General features: G+C 44.2%; 1 protein-coding gene across 4 annotated transcripts in view; it reads left to right on the forward strand.

The window, feature by feature from the left end:
- Positions 1–20,760, forward strand: part of ABTB3 (ankyrin repeat and BTB domain containing 3) — a 180,754-nt gene that overhangs the window by 131,747 nt on the left and 28,247 nt on the right. For 2 of the 4 annotated variants that reach the window (XM_063321392.1, XM_063321403.1), the window contains exons 5-8: positions 12,536–12,701; positions 16,100–16,189; positions 19,347–19,448; positions 20,559–20,652. In XM_063321392.1, coding sequence (XP_063177462.1) covers positions 12,536–12,701; positions 16,100–16,189; positions 19,347–19,448; positions 20,559–20,652 — 452 coding nt within the window. The remainder of the gene's footprint in view (positions 1–12,535; positions 12,702–16,099; positions 16,190–19,346; positions 19,449–20,558; positions 20,653–20,760) is intronic. The other 2 variants (XM_063321424.1, XM_063321413.1) reach the window with 2 other exon arrangements.

Below are 20,760 nucleotides of genomic sequence, written 5' to 3' on the forward strand. Positions count from 1 at the left end.
AAGTGCTTGCTGTTGTCCTGCTTGTCTTGCAAGTTGGAAGGAGCCTGAAGAGCGCAGACTGGGTTTAATTAGGTGGGAATGAAAAGAGAAATCATTCCTGAGACAAATTTTGGATTTTAGGGAGACCAGCCCTTATTGCTGGTGTGCCCTTGTTTGACTGCAGGGGCCCAATTCACCCACTGATGTCCCAAAGTGACGATCTCACTCTGCTGTGCTGGCAGAGGTCTGGAGTAAGTGTCCGTATACTTTGGGTTTATTTTAAGGTCTGTGCGTACTGCCGGTGTAGTGCAGCAGGTTCTTTGTGTAGCTGCAGATCAGGCCCTGTCTGCCTGTAATCCTGAGATGAAAGGAAAGACCGAGCTTTTCTGAAGAATAACGTGAGGCATCAGGGTGTTAATTTGAAACCTTGCAGCTTGTAATTTTTTATTTGTATTCAGTGCAGACCCTCAGCACTTCTCATTTCCACTAAGTCAAGCACCAACCTTTCGTGCCTCCCCATTAGGGAGGGAGTGTTTCCAACTATCAACTCTTCAGCAAGCATCAATTCCGTAAATGCAAACGCTGGGAGGGGTGGAAAAATCCAACAACTTTGCAGGGGATGGCTTTTTAAATAAGCTGTGTGACGGATGACAGCTGGAGGATTTTAAATGCAGTTAGCTTGATATATTTTGTGACTTTTATAGAAATGGCTTAATAAGTAGAACCTTGAAAGTGGTTCAATTTCTAGGCTTTTCTTAGCATTCTTCTTTAGTGTCTAAAATACAGAGCCCCGAACCCAAAAGTTCCCATGGTCCCATGTGATATTGCATCATTCCACGGTGTTGATTCACAACCTGTCATTGCAAACTCATAGAGCAAAATCAGCTTCCACGCTGGAAAAATGCACGTACAGGGAGAGGGGGAGAGAGAGAGAGATTGGCAGGATCTCAAAGGCTATGAAGTTCAGGATCAGTTCGCATAAAAACCAAATGTTCATTCTTATCTGAACTACAGCATGGAGGTCTCCCAGCAGATTCGTCTGACACTTCCCAGCACAATCACATACTCCAGCAGTGAGGTTCCCGATACGTGGCTTTGTAAATCATCTCTGCTTTCTTCCTGCCTTTCATTCGAATACTTCCTCTCTTTCTGCCGCCTTCTGATCCTTTTTTAAAAATCCTCTGCCTTAATTTCTTGCAATGTTTTCATCTCCTGAAAGAGGAGCTGCTCTTGCTCTGGGTAGAGGAGTGAGGGAAGCTGGAATCAGGCAGGAGCCGCCTGTCTCCTTCCTAATCTCTTCTCATTTTACAGCAGCAGACATGCCAGAAAGTTTCTTGCCTTTCCCCAGCCTTGGGAGGTGAGCAGGGATGGAAATGTTTGCCTTCCCCCAGGAGTGGAATCTTTAAATAGAGCAGTTGTCTCCACCTTTTGCAAGGAGGTAGGTTTCCTTGATGGATCGACTGCTGGATGCACGACAGCGAGCTGAGACGAAAGTCCGAGTTGTGTCCAAAATACTCTTTCTCATAGTGGGAGACCAGGCTTAAATAAAGCCCCACCTGTGCCCAGGCCCTCTTGGACCACCTGAGGCTGCTGGATGTAGTCAGTAGAGAACTTTGTGCAAAGTAGCTCTCTGCTGGCCTAAATCTGGTGAAGCTGGATGCTCCGCTCCCTGCTCTAGACTTTTTATTAATGGAGGCATCAGGGATGAAAGGAATTTGTTGCCAGAAAGGGGCATGGTGGTAGCAGCTGTGTTGGACCTGCTCCTCTCCTGCAATAAGGTAACGTGGCTTTTTAGTCTACACTGGGTCTGGCTGGAAACAGCTGCCTGGTTTTGGCTGCTCCTCATCGTCATGTCTGCAAGGGGTACCTTTCCACTTGCTCCACCTAAACACAAGAAGCTCTTTCCATGTCTCCCTCCATTCCGCGGGACATTTTTTTAAAAGAAAAAAAAAAAAGACAAACCCAATGTGTTAGGCATGTGCTGGCGAGGATTGCTCATGGATGACCACATCTGGGGACTGGAGGCTGACGGCAGAGAAACAGAGCAAGGGAGGAGCATCCTGTATTGCTCAGCACAAAGGCGGCCGTGCTTTTTATCAGGGTCGGTGGCTTCATTTCTGCTTGCAATATATCGTGGCAGTCCTGGAGGGTGTAAAGATGCTGGAACAAACTGACCCGAGAGAGGTGGTAATATCATGTAGGGGACTGTTACATGGTCATTTCTGCACCTGACTGGATAAAGGGCTGTTTTCTGGCCAGTCAGAGGTTAAAAGAAAGATATAGTCTGGAGTGCAAGTGTGTGTGCAGGCATGCATGTTCAGTCTGATATCCAGAAACAGCAAACATTGAAGAAAAATCCACAGGCCTGAGTGCAATTCCCCTCTACAAAGGGCTATTCCTATATGTTATTTGAAATATTTTCTTCTACCTTCAGCATTGCCTCAGACCTTTTAGATTCCAAGTCATCCGCTTTCTGGCTCCTCTGGGGAAAACTGCTTTTGGCAGGTGTTTTTGGGCTTGGCAAGCAGCTCCCTTGCCCCGGAGAAGGGCTCTGCGCTCTGCTGAAGGGAATCGGGTGGGCAGCGTCTTCACTACTGGTGCTTCCAGTGGCGCAGAGGGAGGTATTTCAGGAGATCCCAGCTTGCACTGTCCAAGGATGAGGTTCTGGCTCCTGACCCCCAAAAAGTCCCAGCTGGACATCGAACCCACAGCTTGGCTGGAGAAGGAATGCCCTGCAGGGTTGCTGACCTAGCCCACGTCACGTCCAAGGGACCTTCCTGGTGCCTGAACGAAGAGGAACACCAAATGTAGCCTCATGGCACTGGGATCCTACCTATGTGTAGCCCGAGAGGCTGGGTGTTTCTCTGCAGCCACAGGGAGGTGTCTGGAAGACCTCTCACACTCATTAGTGCCCTGTCCCCTTGCCCAGCAGGCTGCGAAGCTCCTGGCTGGGATTTGGCGAAGAAGCAGAGTTTAGTCACCTTGAGGAGTGTTTTCTTCTTATCCATAGATGAAACAGCTCGTGCCTTCCTCTTGTACAGTGGAGAAGTGAGATTGCTCCCTGAGGCATTCATTACCATCCAGCACGGGCCACAGCTGCTTCACTGGAGGCAAATGTTGGCAGGAGGAGCCCAGGACAATTCTGTAAAGAGGTCTAAAGTCCTTTTTGGCAGCTGTACCCAAAGGGCAGCAACGGGAAAATGCATTTTTGCCATCAGACTCCTCATGGGTGGACTCCCACAGGGGTCTGTTTTCTTCTTGCCCCATCCCATATTGATGTGCAGCCTGTGGAGACCACACCAGCTCACCCCACCAGGGTGCTGGTGAGAGGCGTTGCAGTCCCTTGTGTGCGGTCCCTGGTTAGTGGGGGGATGCTGGAGGACAGAGCTAGGCAATGGGATTTGCATGCCGATTCCACTGGTGCGCCCAGAGACCCCCCCTTACATTCCAGTCAAATGTAGTTGGAGGTGGCAGCATCGCTGGTGAGAGCAGGAGCCAGCACAACAGGGCTTGTGCCTGTGCACAGATGGAGAGCCAGGATAACTCGATCCCTTTCAATTGCTCGCTCATACCCTTCGGCAGCATTTCTGAGTTGTGGCTGAGTTCCCTGCGGGTGCTGGGCTCACGTATAGTGAATGCAGCAAATACCCCTTTTCTTCTCTGACTGGCTGTGAGTCTGAGTCCTATCTCTGCTCCTGACCATAGACGTTACACATTTTTCTTCTCTCTTCCAGGAGTACAGAGGGGAAATTAGTATCTATAAGTGCTGGCCTTGAGACGGCACCTGTGAAAGGTGTGCATCAGTGCCAACAGAGGCCATCACCCGAGAACTTAAGTGAATACTTTGTCTCTGGTTTTGGGAAGAAAATCCCAGGGGAAAAAGAAAAATAAATAATAGCAACAAGGTTATGAAAATGGAAAAACTGTAATCAGAGAGCAAATTATGCAGCTTAATGCACTCAAATTGGGGTGACCAGAAAACCTCTATCCCAGCAATAAGAAAGAGATGCCTCACGAAATCAAAGGGTCAGAGGGAAATATTTTTAACAAAGCCCGGAGTGGTGCTGTAACTCGAAGGATTAATAACAGTAATGCCCAGCTTTTGAAAAGGATGAAAAACGATCCGAGGAAAATTCCAGACTCTTAGTGCAGGGCCTTTGAATGTTTTTTCAAGCAAAGACTGATTAAAGACGTGTTGTTGAGGGGAAAATGGGATAAAATGTGACACAGATTTTCTAAAGATACATCATGCCAGACTAATCTAATAACTTTTTGATAAGATAACTGATTTTCTACCCCAAGGAAATTCAGTAGATTTCATCTATTTGGACTTGAGTGAACGATTTGGTGCAGTCCATGCAGGGAACTATTTGTTAAGCTGGATAAGATGGGGATTAGTAAAGGAATTGGAAAGTGAGCAGGGGCTGGTTTCAAGAGAGGTGGCAAGAGCTGGGTTGGATGCGGTGGGGTTACAAGCGGAGATCTTCAGCTCTCCATCTGAAAAACTGGTCTTTAATTTTCAGAAAGGGTTTTGGCACAAATCTTAGGAGTGTGCTCGTGAAGTTAAAATTTGCTGATGCCACGATGGCTGAGAGGCATTGTCCTGACAGAGGAAGTTTGGGAAATCATCCAGGAAAAAGTGGATGACCTTGAGGGACAAAAGAAATGGGATGAAATGCAGTTTTCCACAAATGGAAGGCAAACACATGGAGATTAATTAGAAAAAGGCATACTGCAGTGTATATGTAACATATACACTATATATGCAGTATAATATATACTATATTGGGAGCTGGGTATTGGAAAGGTGATGGTGAAGACCGTAGAGCAGGATTTCATCTCAGAATGATTACAAACCACAAAAGTGGATTTTTCCTCAGCTGTGAAGAAAGCAAATGCATTTTGGGGATGCAACGGGAGAGGTATTTCCAGTAGAAGCAGGAAAATATTGGTGCCTCTGTACATGAAAGCAGTAGGAAGTGATGTGGAATCGCAAATCCTCTGTCCGGGTCAAGAAAATATTCACATTGGAGCAGGTACAGAGAAACGGGCTGGGGTGATTTGAGTTTTGACAAAATGTTCTTGTAGAGGAAGACTAGAAGAAAGGGGCTCATTCAGCCGAGCGAGGTGGGTGCTGAGGGAACGTGTGACTCTTTTCTAGAAATACATCAGGAGTAAACAGTGTGGAAGGAAAAATACACTCTATTTAAAGTGCAGCTTGAACGCAGGAATATGTAGATATTAGGTCATGAGTAAATTCAAACTGAAAGTGTAGATGATGCAAACCTTGCTGCAGCATAGGACTGGTTTATTAACCCTCCGGTCCCATATGCTCCTGCAGCCGCTGCCCTGTCGCAGCCTCACCCAGGGCTCCGAGTTGCATTTACAGCTCTGATCCAGAAAGGTCTCCGGGCAAGTGCAGTGTCTGAGTGCCTTTGAAAGCTTGTCTTTAATTGAAAATCAGTCCTAATTTCCAATTAGCCTTTGCCTGAAAATAGCTAAGTCTGCTTTTCTGTCTGGGACCATCCCTCTTAATGAAGGCTCTCTAGGAAAACAGCGTTATCTGCCTCAAGACTGCAGCTTATTTAACATGGGAGCATCCTTGGCTCGTTGTAGAGAGTTTTCTTAAGACTGTGGAAAGGGAAAAATACATGGGAGCATCCTTGGCTCGTTGTAGAGAGTTTTCTTAAGACTGTGGAAAGGGAAAAATACAGCAACATAAAGGAAATACGTGCTATTTTGTTCTTTCCGAGCAGTCTGTACCATTTTCCGTGTCATCTTAATACTATACCGCACATAAGTAGTTCTAACTTGAAAGTGAAAAGAGGAAGAGTTGCATTTAATGTTTTATTTATGGAAATCCTGTGCTTGTACTAGAGCATGAAAATATAAATAGACTTTACTAAATAGAGATTTGAAGGCAGAAAAATATTTCCACGGCTCTTCACTGTGTCTTAAAATGCATTGGGTAAGGTGCTGAGCTTCTGGAGAGGCAGAGCAGAAAATTCTGAAGAAATTCTGCTATTTAGTTAGACAGCAGATGCCTTTCAGTAGGGACGGTTGGTGTTTGCCTAGCTCCTTGAATGTCCTTGTCCTTCCCACAAATTTTCACTAATCCTTTAACACCAGCCGTGGCTATTGCCGTAATTAGACACAAAAATGCCAAACCAGCGAGCAGCAGCAAACAAGCTACTCGACAAAATCCATCGGTCCCTTGGGGCAGATGGTGCCAGTGGATGAAGGAGATTTTATTACTTAAAAGGTAGAGCACGGGTTTCCTGAGGTGAATCTCAACCTCTTCTGCCAGCCGGCTGCTTGAAGACAACAGTAATAAAAAAAATTATTGAAGGGGAGGACCTTGCCCTTGTGTTCTGCTTCACTTTTAGGGCAGAACACACTTCTGTTTTTACAGGCTTTAGGATCCATCGTTCTTGGGTTTTTCCCATTGCAAGCAAGTTCATTGCTATTTCATATGATCTGTCTCTATACACATTCCTGAATATAATAATCAGGATACAGATAACATATCATCTTCCACTCTTTAGTGAAGACTTGTGCTATCTATTTTAATCTATTGAAAGATCAATCTGTACCCAAATTTTTCTATGATATGTTGGCCTTGTTCAAAATCTGGTTAGATTCAATTTTGAACATGGTTCCTGGCCTATATACATGGGACTGTAATATTAAGAGTGTTTTGAAATTTAGATTTGGGTCTTGATTTTATAGTCACATCACTTTTTAAATGTATTTTCCAGTATCTGTAACCAATTTAGTCCCAGGCCTTTGACAAGAATAAGAGTTGGCTAATAAATATCCCCAGTATTTTTATTTTTTGGTCTTAATTTGGCTCCTGATTAAAGTAAATGGAGATATTTTATGTCTGCCTTAAAAAGTAGTGCTCTTCATCGCTTTGATCAACGTGTTTGTGCTTCTGTTTCTCTCCAAAACTGAAAATGCAAATAATTGTCTCAATATAGTATTTATATTGCAGTCCTATTAATATCAGCATCGTAGTCCCTTTTAAAGCACCGCATTGGAAAAAAGAGTGCTCACAAATTTAAATCAAATCGTCTGCCGCTCCTGCTACTGCCGTTTGTGTCTGTAGTCTCACTGAAGAGCCCCAGGCAAGGAACAGGACCCTTTTGTGCTACAGGCTGTGCATACCCAGATCAAAACTGTGATCCCTGACCCCAGGAAATTCAGCATTGCAAATGCATGTATATTGCTGGCTAAAATATGACTCCTTCCAGACTTCCAACCAGCTGAACTATAATTTCTGTCTCGAGACCTCATTCATATTTAGGACAGAGACAGGCTGAATAAAATCCACAGAGCTAAAAAGATGGACTTAATGAATAGATTATCATTCTTTTAATTGAAAGGGCTGGCGATCGAGTCCCAGGTGGACAAACAAGGTTTTGGTGCTCGGCTATAAGGATGACGATCTGTTCATTTCAGCGGAGGGGAACGTTTGTCCTGCTGCTCATCATGGTCTGCACTCCATTTAATTTCAATCAACTATTAGCATGCTATGACGGCACGTATCGCTTAGAACACAATTAAGATGTTCCTACTTCTTTTTTGGTAACGTTTACAGAGCATTGCTTTTTTTCCCCTTTTTTATTCAGTTGTCCACTACTGACTATAGCAATAATCCCCTCCCAAAGAACAAATAATTAGAAAGCTATGTAATGAGAGCTGCTGCGTCTACCAGTTACGATGGAAACACTTTGCCTTTGAATCATCCTTTTTCCCAAATGTATTCAATCCATGAGTAACTTATTAAAGATCTGCGCAGACCCTATCTTAGCTAAGTCTGAGTGAAAATGAAAAAAGAACCCCCTGCATTTAAACCATTGCTGTAGAAGTGCTGCATTATGTTTTTGTAATGTGAGTTTGGGAAAAGGTAAAAATAATTTGCTGTACTGCTAGCACCCATTATAAATGAAGAAAATTATCTTTGACTCCTTTCAGAGGTTTGAGGATTTCAGAGTACGATAGAGTGTCATGGTCACTGTGCAGCATTTGACAGTGACCATTTGCAAATAATTAATGTTACCATGGCATTCCCCGTATCAAGCCACAGTAAAGTTAATTATGTGCGGTGGCAACACTGTAATGATCTTAAAGATAACTGCTGTAGAAGCAATATCTGTGAGGAATTAAAAGAGGACTTGGAGAAAATTGTATTGCATTGTAAGTTAAAAAATGTGGTCGCAGCTTTGCTACAAATATAAAATCAAGAAGTTTTCACCTGCTTCTAATTTTCCTTTTACTTATAAAGGCAATTGTTTGCTTGATACAAGGTAGGGAGGCACCAGTTAGGGAGTTCACAGGCTGTGTGACTGAATCCCTGAATTAGAGGGGTGGATTAGGTCTTGTGCAGGAGGACTCTGATCAGTGTATGTTATTAATTCAAGCATAGTACTTCTCAGTTCTGGGAGTGGGAGCACGTGTAGAGCAGTGGTGGTGCCAAGGAGCCTGCCTAGCGCCACAGGTTGCTAAACAGAGGAATCCAGAATGGACTCAGTCTTTCGAGAGAGGATATGACCCTCAAAGGACGCTGGCCAGTCCTACCTTTGTCACCGTGTCACCTCTGGGGTACCTCAAAGTTCACCTGACCCAGCCAGCATCCGAGGTGGTGATGTCCTGCCATCCTGTGACTGTCCCCAGGGACAGGAGGGGGAGAAGAGCGAAGAGCGTTGGCCCGCCGTGGTCTTCTGCTCCTCCCATCAGCCTTCTCTGCCCCTTCGATGAAAAAGAGCCTTTTCTGCAAGGTGAGGTCTTGGGGAAAGGACGGCCCCTGTGAGCGCTGGCAGCCGGAAGAATCTGGCACCAAACCAAGGTGGCTTTGGAGGGGACGTCCCACTGTCGGGCCGGTGTCAGCCTCCGGTGCGCTTGGAAGGATCACAAAGACTTTTTGGCAAAAGGGCCATGAACTGACTGTGCATCTGGGGAGGTTTCCAGCTCCGTTTGTGCTTATGCTGGCTTCCTTTGCTTTGCAGTCACAGTTTCACAACTCTGAAAAGTGACCCTGTATATTTAGCTGACTTAACCGCTCCTTGTCAACCTTGTTTTTGAGGCTTCTTCTCATCCTTTTCCCACCTCTTCATAGCTTGTCAGTGTATTTGTTGCAGTCCAAAGTTAAGAAATCTTGAGTGAGTCAAGCCTGGGTGCCACTCCCTTCCTCCTTTTTTTTCTTGCATCCTTTAATGTTAGAAATTCTGGATGATGTCTGTGATGGAGCAGCATCCCCTTATACCGTATAATATGGAGCAAAGACCCTGTGCTCCTGTTGGAATCAACATTATGCAGTTAATGGTATGAACGCGGACTTGGGAGCAGTGCTGTAGTGGCTTAGGGTTGATTTTTTATTAATTTGAGGGGGGGGGTTTGATTTTTCAGTTTCCATTTTGAAATGCAACTGCTCAGTCTGTCTGCTGTATTGTCTTCCCAGTTGGCTTTCTCCAGTGTTAAAAGTGATGCTGTGTTCTCCTATTCTGTACTTGTAGTTCCTGATCATTTTTGATCTGTCCCTTCGCTGCTTTTTATCTGTACATGTTAAATCTCCTTTTCCTTAACTCATTCATCTCTCTGGCTTTTCGAGATGTTGCTATGCTTTCTCTTCTGAAGCATATTCTGTTCCTTTCCCTTGCATCATTCTCTTGTTTTATTAAACTCCCCAGTTTGATCACTGTCGTTTTGTTAGTCAACATATGACAATGGTGGCACCAGCAATGATCCATGTCAAATTTTGCCATATAGTTTCCTTTGCAGTGTCTCATGAATCAGGGCTGTATTCACTCGCAAGGGGTCCTTTTTGGGGTACAAAAAGGCAGTGGGCAGCTGGTAGTAGTACTAAGTCGTGGTTTCTTGCTTTGTGGTACTTGGTCTAGATGACACTTTGTCAGTGCTGGTGTCCTAGCAGCCATGCAGCCCAGGCGCTCCTCTGCATCCCTGTTATTGTTGCAGTGTTTCTACAGCTGTAACATCCCGGAGCTCTTGGACCAAGGCTCTAATCCCCCCAGCTGACTGAGGTGTACTGATATGCTGGTACCCAATGTCAGTAGTAATTAATGAGTCCCCTTCCTTGGCTATAGTAAGCAGGTGAACTGGCGTGCTTGTAGGGGACCAGAGCCAACTCATGGAGGAGTTACATATGGAGAAGTAAGTAATTTCTGAACCCATGCCAAAGTAGAGGTCTGGGCAGCCCATACAGGATAGGTGAGATAGATCCTTGTTCCTCCTTCCTCCCTTGCGTGGGTGTGCAACCCAGGTCAAAATCTGGCTTTTTTTAAAGAGATCATCAGCTGTGGTTTTGCATGCACCAAGCTGGGTTGACGTCAGTGAAGCTCCACTTGTTTCTGCCAGCACTGACTCTGACCCATTTTATTCAGAGTGTATGTTCTATACCTCCGTACAAATGATGAAGCGGTGACTTAACACAGGCAGTGATTCATAGCGGCAGACACCTCTGCAGTCCTCAGAGGCTGTCTAGATCTTTCCATAGCTGCACTTTGCCGAGAAACCACCTCCTTTTCAGACGAGAGTCATCTGGAAATGGCCAGCTGCAGCTGGGAGGTCCAGACTCTCCCTCCGTGTACCAAAACCCCCACCACCTAACTTCTGAGCATGCTTTAACTTTGCCATACATTAAAGGAGGGCACAGATGATCTCTGGCATCTCATGCTATGGGGGTAACAAGTACCAAATGTTGCTGTAGCTCTTGTGTCAGAAATGTGCCATAGGGTGTGAACGTGTTGAGCCGCAATTGCTCCCGTGGATCTCGGTGTCATTGAGCTCAGCCCTGCGTATCTGTGATGGTTTTGCTTTTTCCTCAAACTCGCTCAGAAACTACTGCAGAAAACCCAGCCTTGCTATGTGTTGCTTTCTTCATCTCTGTTGTAGGCATATTACTGGTGCAGAATCTGTTATTGCCTTTATAGTGTATTTATTGTGACTGAGTGTTATGCATGAATCTTGCAGCACACTGTTGGGACGAAGCATCGTCCTTGTTCCCCTGAGTAATGATACTCCAAGCATACCTTGTTTGCATTCTTAGGACATCAACTTTTTAGCAGTCAAAACCCAAACTGAGCACGCAGAATGAACATCAACAAAATATCTGTTGTCTTCCAGACTGGTCGTGGCCCAGCACGAGGGAGAGCAAGCTTGAGCTCAGATGCCAGTTTCAGTACTAAGTTCTGCAGAGCTTTGATCAAAATACTTTGTTTTTTCCATCTCACTTTCCTCCCTCTGTTGAAAGGGGAAGAGCAGTAGCTATTACTACATACCACTACTTCTATATAAACAGCATATTTGTTGCATATTGCTGTTAAATATTAAGCAGTGTTATATATTTTATAAAGCTCTGATAAAGCACTTTGAAGAAGAAATTTAAATGATAATGATGTGCTGTTTATATTTTTCTTTTGGTTTGCTGCATTTTTTTACATATGAAATAGAAAACAAATATTTGATGTATGCTTGACTTTTTCACTTTTGATCTTTATTTTGTTTTTCATTCATAAGTAGCCCCTTGTTTTCTGACCTAGCATTTTTGGAGAATGAAAGTGATGTTTTTCCAAACACTCCTTTATCCAAGTTCACACTGAAAGCACTTTGGATTTGGACTCCACCCTCTGCCCCAGACACTCCTCAGCATGAAAGAAAAGCAAATCTGTCTTTTAATAAGATGACACCGAGTTGGATAAACATCACATTTGAATTGCCTGGCTCTCTCTGGAGCTGTGGATTCACATCTTGCTAAATAACTCCTAGCCCTTCTTCCATTTGAAATTAGTCTCTTGAGCAGTTTACAGTTTGGAGAGCTTTTGAATAAGACCTTAAAAGGATAACATCTCATCTGTTAGACACAGACAGCAAGGATTTGTGGTGTTTAGCCATGATTACGTGGCAAGATTGCGTTCTCCCTGATTGCATGGTGCCCTGATCTACAGGTGGCCCTGCTTGAGCAGGGGGGTTGGACCAGATGACCTCCAGAGGTCCCTTCCAACCTCAGCCAGTGTGGGATTCTGCAACCTGCTCTTTCTGCTCCAAAAAGGCTTCCCTGTTACTGGGGCTGTGCTGGTAAGATCCTTGAAGGCGTTTGAAATGACATTATTTTCTCTTTGTTGTATTGTCAGTGATTATACATCCATTTGATGTAAGTTCAAAGCTTACTGAAGACACTGAAACTTTTGAGAGATCAGGGAGACTGGATAACCTCACCATGCAGAGAGAAAACCTGTGGTGAGAATGTGTTGTGCGTTGCTTAAACAGGGAAACCAAATCAAGCGAAAGATGTGCTTTTTTTCACCAATTTTTTAATAAAATGTATAACTTGTCCCATGAAAGATAGACCAAGGGCAGTCTCCATTAGCTTGCATTAGCATTTCACATTCGGCACTTCCCTCAAACATACAGGTCAAAGGAGAATGAATGTGTGCATGACCTACATCCTTCAAAGACAGGGCAAAGTATTATTTTCCTAGGGACAGCGAGGTCCGTCCTCTGATTGTCCTCTGAGCGTGTTTATTTCTCACATCCACAGAATCGATGACTGCTTTTGCGCATCTCGGAAACTGGATGCAGTTGCCACTGAAGCGAAGTTCAAGCAGGACCTGGGTTTCCGGATGCTCAACTGTGGCCGAACGGATCTGGTTAAACAAGCTATATCCTTGCTGGGGCCGGATGGGATTAACAGCATGAGTGAACAGGTAACGAGACAGAAATGTAAAGAAGCAACTGTGAAATGTGAGAGTTTTGTCTGCTTATCACAGAAAAGGAGCCTCAGCTTTCAGCTTAACATAGATGGGACTTTAGTCCTTTTCCTGCATTACTTTGCATTGAGTTGAAGCACCGCCAGGTGAACATCTACGTTAAGTTTGGTCTTTTCAAGTTGTTTTGATCTGTTGGTACTGAGGTAACTCAGCATGAGGGCAGATGCATCCCCTGAAGTCTTCTTAACAGTGAACTGAGTTGAGTGAAGCCAGAAGAAGATCCCAAGAGAGCTTAGTGTTGGTCTGAATACTTAAAACTGCTTCAGTGCCCTGAACAGTGGTGTGGAGCAGGGCTTTTTGAGGTGAACATCCTTCCACTGAACACTGCCCTGGGATCTGCAATACGTTTCATGTGCAGCACCAAACTCCTGGCAGGAACAATTAATTGCTGGCACTCTTTAACGGAGTTCAGCCCAGTTTGAGCTAACCTTCCAGATGTGAAAGTATCTCTGCAGTGTTACCCCACTTGATGGTGGTTGGTGACCAACGTCCACCAATTAAGGAGCCTAAATTTCCCTGGAGTTAGACCTCCATGAGGCTGGTGGTTGTGTTTGGGGATGAATCTGCCTCTGCAGCTACCTACCGGCAGCAGTCCGTTGGACTATGATGCTCTCCAAGGTCATTCCCCTTTCCCAGAGGTAAATGAGTGGGCACAGATACTACTTTTGAAATAGTCCCCTGAATTTTCTGGTGCCCCTGATGAAAGTGTCACTGCATGTTCCCAGATCTGTGGCATCCTCTTTGGCAGGAGGCAGGTGGCCGCCACCCCTAAGGTGGTCGCTTGGGACAGGAGCCGGACTGTTAGTGGGTGTAGGTCTTCTGAAATGAAAGCTACTCCAGGAATGTGAGTTATGTTGCTCTTCAGTAGCTTCGTTCTGAGTCAATATTGTGGATTTATTTGAGAAAAGCTTTAGAAGAGGGCAGTACTACCCCCCAAAAAAATAGTATCAGACTGTTCATTCCAAGGTTCACACATTATACTTTTTAAAAATTATTATTATTTTATGTTAGTCTGAACCTGGAAACTTTTCACAGCATATTTTCTCTGTCCTCCAGGCCGAAACCTGGGAGCACTCTGGCTTGGTTCATCAAAGCACCTAATCATATGCTTAACTCTGAACACATGCTTACATCCTATTGGAGTGAAAGTTAAGCCTGTGCTTAAATGCTTCGCTGGATCAAACATTCCACATCTTGTAGGATCCCACATCTTGCAGGACAGAGCCCTAAGTGATACAAGGCTGAAAGAGAAAGAGCCATTTTTTTTATTTTGCCAAAAGCCAAATGCCCTTAGTGGTGATTGTACATATTGTTACCGTGTTCCTGTGTGTGTGTGTTGAACACTAATGATGGGCTCATTAAAAATCCGTTCCTCCCACGTGCAAAGAGAGGGGGCTGAGCGATGCTGCTGCTGCGGTGCAAGGCTGAGCTGCAGGGCGAGCCTGGGGGACCAGCAGTGGCAACAGCAGCAGGGACAGCAGTGGGAGGTGAGAAACCTCATTAACTCTTTAAAACCCTGATACTGCTGCATGACATTCTGGGCCCCTTTTAGTCAGTGGTAAGTCCTTCATCAGCTTCAGCAGGGCCAAAATATCCCGTGTAGTCCCCAGGCAGACCCTTTGCTCTAGGTGTTGCTGCGGGGTCCTTCACCACAGCTGCCCACGTGTGGTGTCTTGCAGGGGGGAGCCCCCAGCATGGGGCTTTCAAATTCTTGTCTTCAGATCTGATTAGCCCCCTTGTGCACTTTATTTAATTACCGAATGACGCCACTTACAGAAATTGAAATAATAGTTGAAGGAACATGTATTTAATTTTAAGCTTCTGTCTCATCCCCATGTTTCAAGGCCCAAACACAATTTTTTGTAATTCTCATGGTCCTGTTTGTTCCTGTAGTGTTTATTGACTGCCAAAGGAAATGTTTTGCCACTGACTGTAGCTGAAGTAGTTTGAAATTCTCTTTGGGAGTAACTCCAAGTCACCCAAGAACTCTCCTTGCCTGGGGTGAACTTGTTTTTTCTTAATAATAGCATGAGGCCCCAAATGCCTATTCCCTTACTATGTATCTTCGTAAGTATGCTGTGGATGTGATCCTGTGAAATGCTCCATGTGTTTTAAGTGGGCTCTAAGTACCTTGCAGGGACAAATCTTTAATTATATTTTCTTTACAAGGGCAGCCCTTCCATACCTAAGCACCCACTACCTTTAGCCCTGCATGCAAACAGGAAAAATGGGGTAGTTCAGGAAAAAATAGTGATGCTGGGCCCTTGCTAGGGAGAGCAGTGTCGTGGCTCTGTGTCTGGCCGTGCTGGGCACCTCCAGTTTCTCTGAAAATAATTTCACTTCATGGCAGCACTCAGGTTAAACAGCAAATGGTCTATTGTCTGACAGCAAATTTACCAGGGGACCTCAAGGTGGGCTATAGACATGCATCAGAGGTAGCTGCGTGCTGCGGTAGATTTACTGCAAAACAAGTGGTGGCTGTTGATCAACACCCCCTACTGTATTTAATAAGCAGCTTTTTCTGTTATAATTTACAGTAGATTTAATGATTTTTTCCATGATTTCATCTGGACTCATTACCACAGCCACAGTAATACTTATCTTAAGGGAAATGGTGATCCACCGCAGCAGGCGTTTCAGATGAATACGAGTTGCATTGTGGTGGTTCTGCAGTGAAGGGTCACTTAATCTACTTTTCCTCCAAACAGGGCCATGTTTTCCTCGAGCCAGCAACTTGCAACAATGCTGTCTGGCATTTCATTTGAAATTAAGTCCTTGTTTGCTAGAGAGTGCTCTACAAAGCCTTTACATTCCCAGCCCTTTACGGCATCCACATTGAAAAAGCTGTGCCCGGATCGAACTTGTCTTAAGAAGAGCTTGGGATGTTTTTAAAGGTTCTTTTGGTAATTGAAAAGTTAGATTTTATGAAACTGTGATTATAGAAAATGGAATAGAATTAGTCTTTTTAAAAAAACAGTGGAAATACGGTTGCTTTGATTAAAAACAACCTGCTGACCTCCAAAGACAAAGATGCTCGGTTTAGTGTATGAGGATGGAGGTGAGGCTGACAAGCCTAGTTTCACTCACCATGCTGAGGATGCTGAGAATAACATGAAAAAAAACCATTCAATCCAAGTGACAACAACAATGGAGATTTTACAAAAATGTTTGGCTTTTGTTAGTCTGAGGGGCATGTCTAACAGAGGTAATGGCTTTTTTTAAATACATACTGTTAGTCTTGATGATATATACTTAAATAATTGTTTAAAGAATCAAAGAGAGTTCTGTGTTAAATTTGTCAATTCCTTTGTTTTTTAACTCCAAAAAATGACTAGGGCATGACTCCACTGATGTATGCTTGTGTCAGGGGTGATGAGGCTATGGTGCAGATGCTGCTAGATGCTGGAGCAGATCTGAATGCTGAGGTGAGGACTCTTTGTTGGTTGTATCTTTGTTCTGTTTTTCGTTTACATCTTAAACTATCCCTGAAACTGTAGCGAAAGGAAAATCCCACGACTGAAAAAGAGAGTAATAAATTTGTCTTATCCTGGACGACACCACTTGAAATGAATAGTGAAATCAATCTGCATTAGGTTAACATTGGGATTCACTGCACAGAAGGGGCCAAGTCATCGGACATACCCCACAGGTAATATTGATTTAGTTGTGTTTGCACACTGCAAATGAATACAGGCATTAGCACTAGCACGGAGCACAGCTCCAATGATAGTGGAAGGACTCCCTGAATCTCAGCTGAGTTAAAATGAAGAAGGTAAAAGAAATACCCGTCTGATAACCTGCCAAAGCTCGAGCATTTCTATGCATTGGGGTGCTCCAGCTAAGCATCCCCAGCACACAAGTGCTATGTAGGTTCCACTGTTTTGTTTTACAAAGTGCCTTGGGCTAAAAACTGTTGGATGAGGAGCTTGAAGCTTCCAGAATATAATTGTCTCTTTGATGAATGCACATCACAAACTTACACAATCTGTCCACCAAACAGATTGTGGTCCGACTCTTGTGCAATGGAGGTATGTACATTTTTAAAGAGCCGCTCGAAAATCCGCGAAAGAGTTATTTGTTAATGATTCCAGTTTCAATTTGTTGAGGTCATGAGTAAATTAAGCTGTCTGCTTCATTTATCTGTGTTCCATCTGTTCTGTTTGGACTTGAGCGAGCTGATAAATTGTAGTCACTGCTTTCAGCCAGACATTTTGCACTTTTAAAAAATCTAATTTAAAAGTAGAAATGGATGTTACCTGTAAGAGACTGATAGTCATTACTATCTGATTGCTGTTTGGTGGCTTATGTGAAATCAGCTGATGATTTCAGTTCCCCAAATTCAAGCACACCACCCTCAAGAGCTGGCAATAATTGAATACTTGAACCCTTGTTAGCACTCTCGGTAGGCACACCAAAGACTGGGTGGGCATGGAGACTGATCTCTCCTCTAACCCTGCCTGTGGCTTAGAGGTGAGATGGCATTATTTGGTTCCTAGGACAAGTTTTCGTTAGGAGCAGTCCTCCCAGTTGCTCCAGTAATCTTCCAGACTTGAACCAAATGCAAATTTAAACAGTTTTGTCTTCCTGAAAGTGCTGACATCTGAGAGAACAGCTCCAGAGAGGGATGTGAACCTCCCTGATTCATTTCTGTAGAGTGTTTGCTCTAAAATCAAATGAAAACACTTTGGGACAAGAACTGTGAATAATTATGGTGTGCAATTATAAGATGATTTGTGCACACCACAACCAACTGTGCAAATTGGGCAATTACGGCAAAAAAAAGGCAAATCAACCATGAACAAAAATAAATACTCTGTCAGGTGCCTGCATCATTTTCCCCCTTTCACTTTGCAAATCAGTTATATATATGTTTCCAAAAGTATCCTCAAATGCTGGGTGCCTCCCTTTTTGATTGCCCATCTTTAGCAAAAAATGGACTCATTTCCAGATGTGCTGAGAAGCTGCAATTCACTCTGGAGTCAGTGGGACCTGTAGCTGCTCAACAAATCTCAACTGAGGCCTTAAAAGCCTGGTGAACCACAGGTCTTTCGCAAAGACCGTGTCAGCTAGAAAGAACTCTAACAAAAAAAAAAAAAAAAAGGAGCAAAGGAGTTAGAATGACTTCATTTTCTCTGCCGTGGGGTGCCCTGAACAGTGGTGGGGATCTGTGCTTGAGGAGGAGCTGGATGCGTTCACTAAACCCTGACCTTGCCCATCCTCACCCTCTGCTCCCCAGCCTAAACCCCAAGGCTCAAGCTGCTCCATCCTCTTCCTCCTGAGCAACCCCAGACCCAAAGGAGCCCCATGCCTGTGCTCAGACACCAGCACACATCTCCCGTTGGTACTTTGAACTCTCTTTTTGGTAAATCTGGGCGGTAACACCCAGGTGCTGGTGCAGATCCGCTCCTCTGGCAAGCTGCATGGGCTCTTCAGAGTTTGCCCTCATCCCTGTCCTTGGGACTGAGGGCCTGGTCGTGTGCTTCTAGCAAAACACTGCATGTGGCGCTTGGAAATGCGAGCTGCTAATGCAACGGAGCATTTAATAACTGGCCCTGCTCCCCTACACGGATAAAAGTACTTCAGACAAGGTAGCGAAAGCATAGCTGGCTGATGAGACAGAGAGATGTGGCATCTTTTACTCTGATTTTCGTCCTCCTCTGAAGATCAATAATAGGATTTTGAATTTTTATGTCACACTCCATCTGAGGGTGCAGTCTCAGATTGCAAATGTTCATTAGATTTTACCGTCTCTCTGAACCTCATCAATATTAATACCTCCATCTTTAAGACAGGGAAACTGAAGCAAAGAGTGGTTATTCATCTTCCCTAATGTCTACATTAGAGGCATCGGGCACTAAGGCGTAGAAAATGGAAGGAGCAACGTGAAAAATACCATTTTGTTTTCTAAGGGTAGAGTTTGCATCTCTTTTAACTGTCACCACCCTGCTCTTTTAACTCAACTCAGACAGGAGAAGGCAGTAAAAGGGAGTTTTCTTAAAACATTTCTGAAGCGCCACTCTGCCCTGTCAGTTGTCTTTTTTCCCTCCGGTGGGAGAGGAGGGGCCTGGAAGCACGCCTGTGAACTCCAGGGTAGGGCTTGTGATGTGTCTTTCATGATGGCAGTGACAAAAGTCATACTGATTTATGTGGAAAGAATTTCTTTAGGCCTGGAGCAATCCCAAGACCTGGGGCTGTTGATAGACAGTCTGGAGAAGTCAGTGGGAGTGGTCCTTTAGCTGTAAGCGTCCTGATCCGTCCCTGCTTCCCCAGTGTGTGCTGCTGTAACCAGCTGTGGATGTTTTGACCTTGTGCAAAAGTATCTGGTGGCCAGTGGTTTAGATGGAGCTACAGTAGTTGGTAAAAAGACTTCATTTGGTATGAACTCTAATTCAAGCTGTCAAATCAGCATGAACAGTTTTAACATTGAGAAAATTTTTGCAGGAAAAAAATGAAGCCAATCATTTTATAAAGCACCTTTCCCAGGTTTTCTATTTCACTTACTCCCTCACATGCCTGGCTTTCAGGCAGGTTGAATTTTATTACGTATAGCGCTTTAAAAAAATAACTTTAATTTGTTTGTAGGTTGTCAGTACTGCTCATAAATACCCATCCGTCCACCCCGAGACCCGCCATTGGACAGCTCTGACATTTGCTGTGTTGCATGGACATATTCCTGTAGTTCAGGTATTATTGTATTTCCCTACCTGCATCTCATTCTTTTGTTTCTCCTCTTCAGTTCTAATTACATCCATCTCAAACCAGTATCCTCTTGCCATACTCATATTGGTTACTTCTGCTTCTTCTAGAGTGTACTGATATATAATAGACCTATTATATAGCAAATACGGTGTTGAAACCTTAACCAATATGAGGTTCAAATAAGACAATTTTAAAGCAAAGTTGCACCAAAGAAAGTCTGACAACTCCTTGTGCTCCTTCCTGACCACTTGTTTTATATGTTTGTTTATTCATTCATTACACTTTCTGACACTATAATATTCTAGCAAACACAAAACCACTGCCTTGGTGGGGGAGAGGTGGACAACAGCCCTTGTGCTGCTCCAAAGGGGGAGAAGCACTCGCTCTCCTTACCCCAGCGAGGTGTCGCGTGGGATATGCTGGTTCTGTGCTTTGGCATCTTCAAAAGTTGAGAAGGTTTATTCTTCAAAACAGCTGTGTCTGTGGCACACTTAATGAAGCGCCAAAACTGTGAAGGCCTCGAGACAGAAATGGCCAAGAGGGGGCTGGAGCGCAGACGTCATCCTGCTCTCCTTGGCCACTTTTGTTTTCAGCGTTGTTGTTATTTACATGGAAGCGTCCCCGATGGAGATCACAGCGTTTGGACTGTGACTGGTTCTTAAGAGTTGCCTTTCTTTTGGCCATGTCTTTATATAAAAGATGGAGGCAATTGAATTCCAATCCATTTTAGGATGGTGCTGGAGTTCTAGAAGACGGTGAAGGAAGGATGCTTGTTGGGCTAATTTTCAGTACTTCCATCTTCAGCACATTACTTCCTAACACTGATCTTTCCCCATTTCCCATTCAGAAACACTGGGTTACACTTTTTTGGCTCTGAAGTTGGACACTAGTGCTCCTGGTGTCTGGCAGTGTAAAATGAGCGAAAAAAGGAATCGATTTGCCTCTGTGAAACAATGGGCAGAATTTGCATGTCACTTGTCTCCATCGTATCTGGTTTGCAGCTAACAAGAAGCATTAGACTCTCATTTGTCACTGCTCATGAACTCTGCAGACTTAATACTCCCACTTGCTCTAAATGGTGACTTTTCTTTCTAGCTGTTGCTGGATGCAGGAGCAAAAGTAGAAGGTTCCTTGGAGCATGGAGAGGAAAATTACTCTGAAACTCCTTTACAGTTGGCAGCAGCTGCTGGTAAGGACTTGCTCCTCCCACTGTAATAAATTCTTCAGTCGGGACCTGTGGTTTAGGTGAGCAAATACTGGATTTTAAAAGAAGTAAAAATGCATCTCTTTACTTGCA

Source organism: Chroicocephalus ridibundus, chromosome 1 (genome assembly GCF_963924245.1).
Source record: "Chroicocephalus ridibundus chromosome 1, bChrRid1.1, whole genome shotgun sequence".
Classification (NCBI taxonomy): domain Eukaryota; kingdom Metazoa; phylum Chordata; class Aves; order Charadriiformes; family Laridae; genus Chroicocephalus; species Chroicocephalus ridibundus.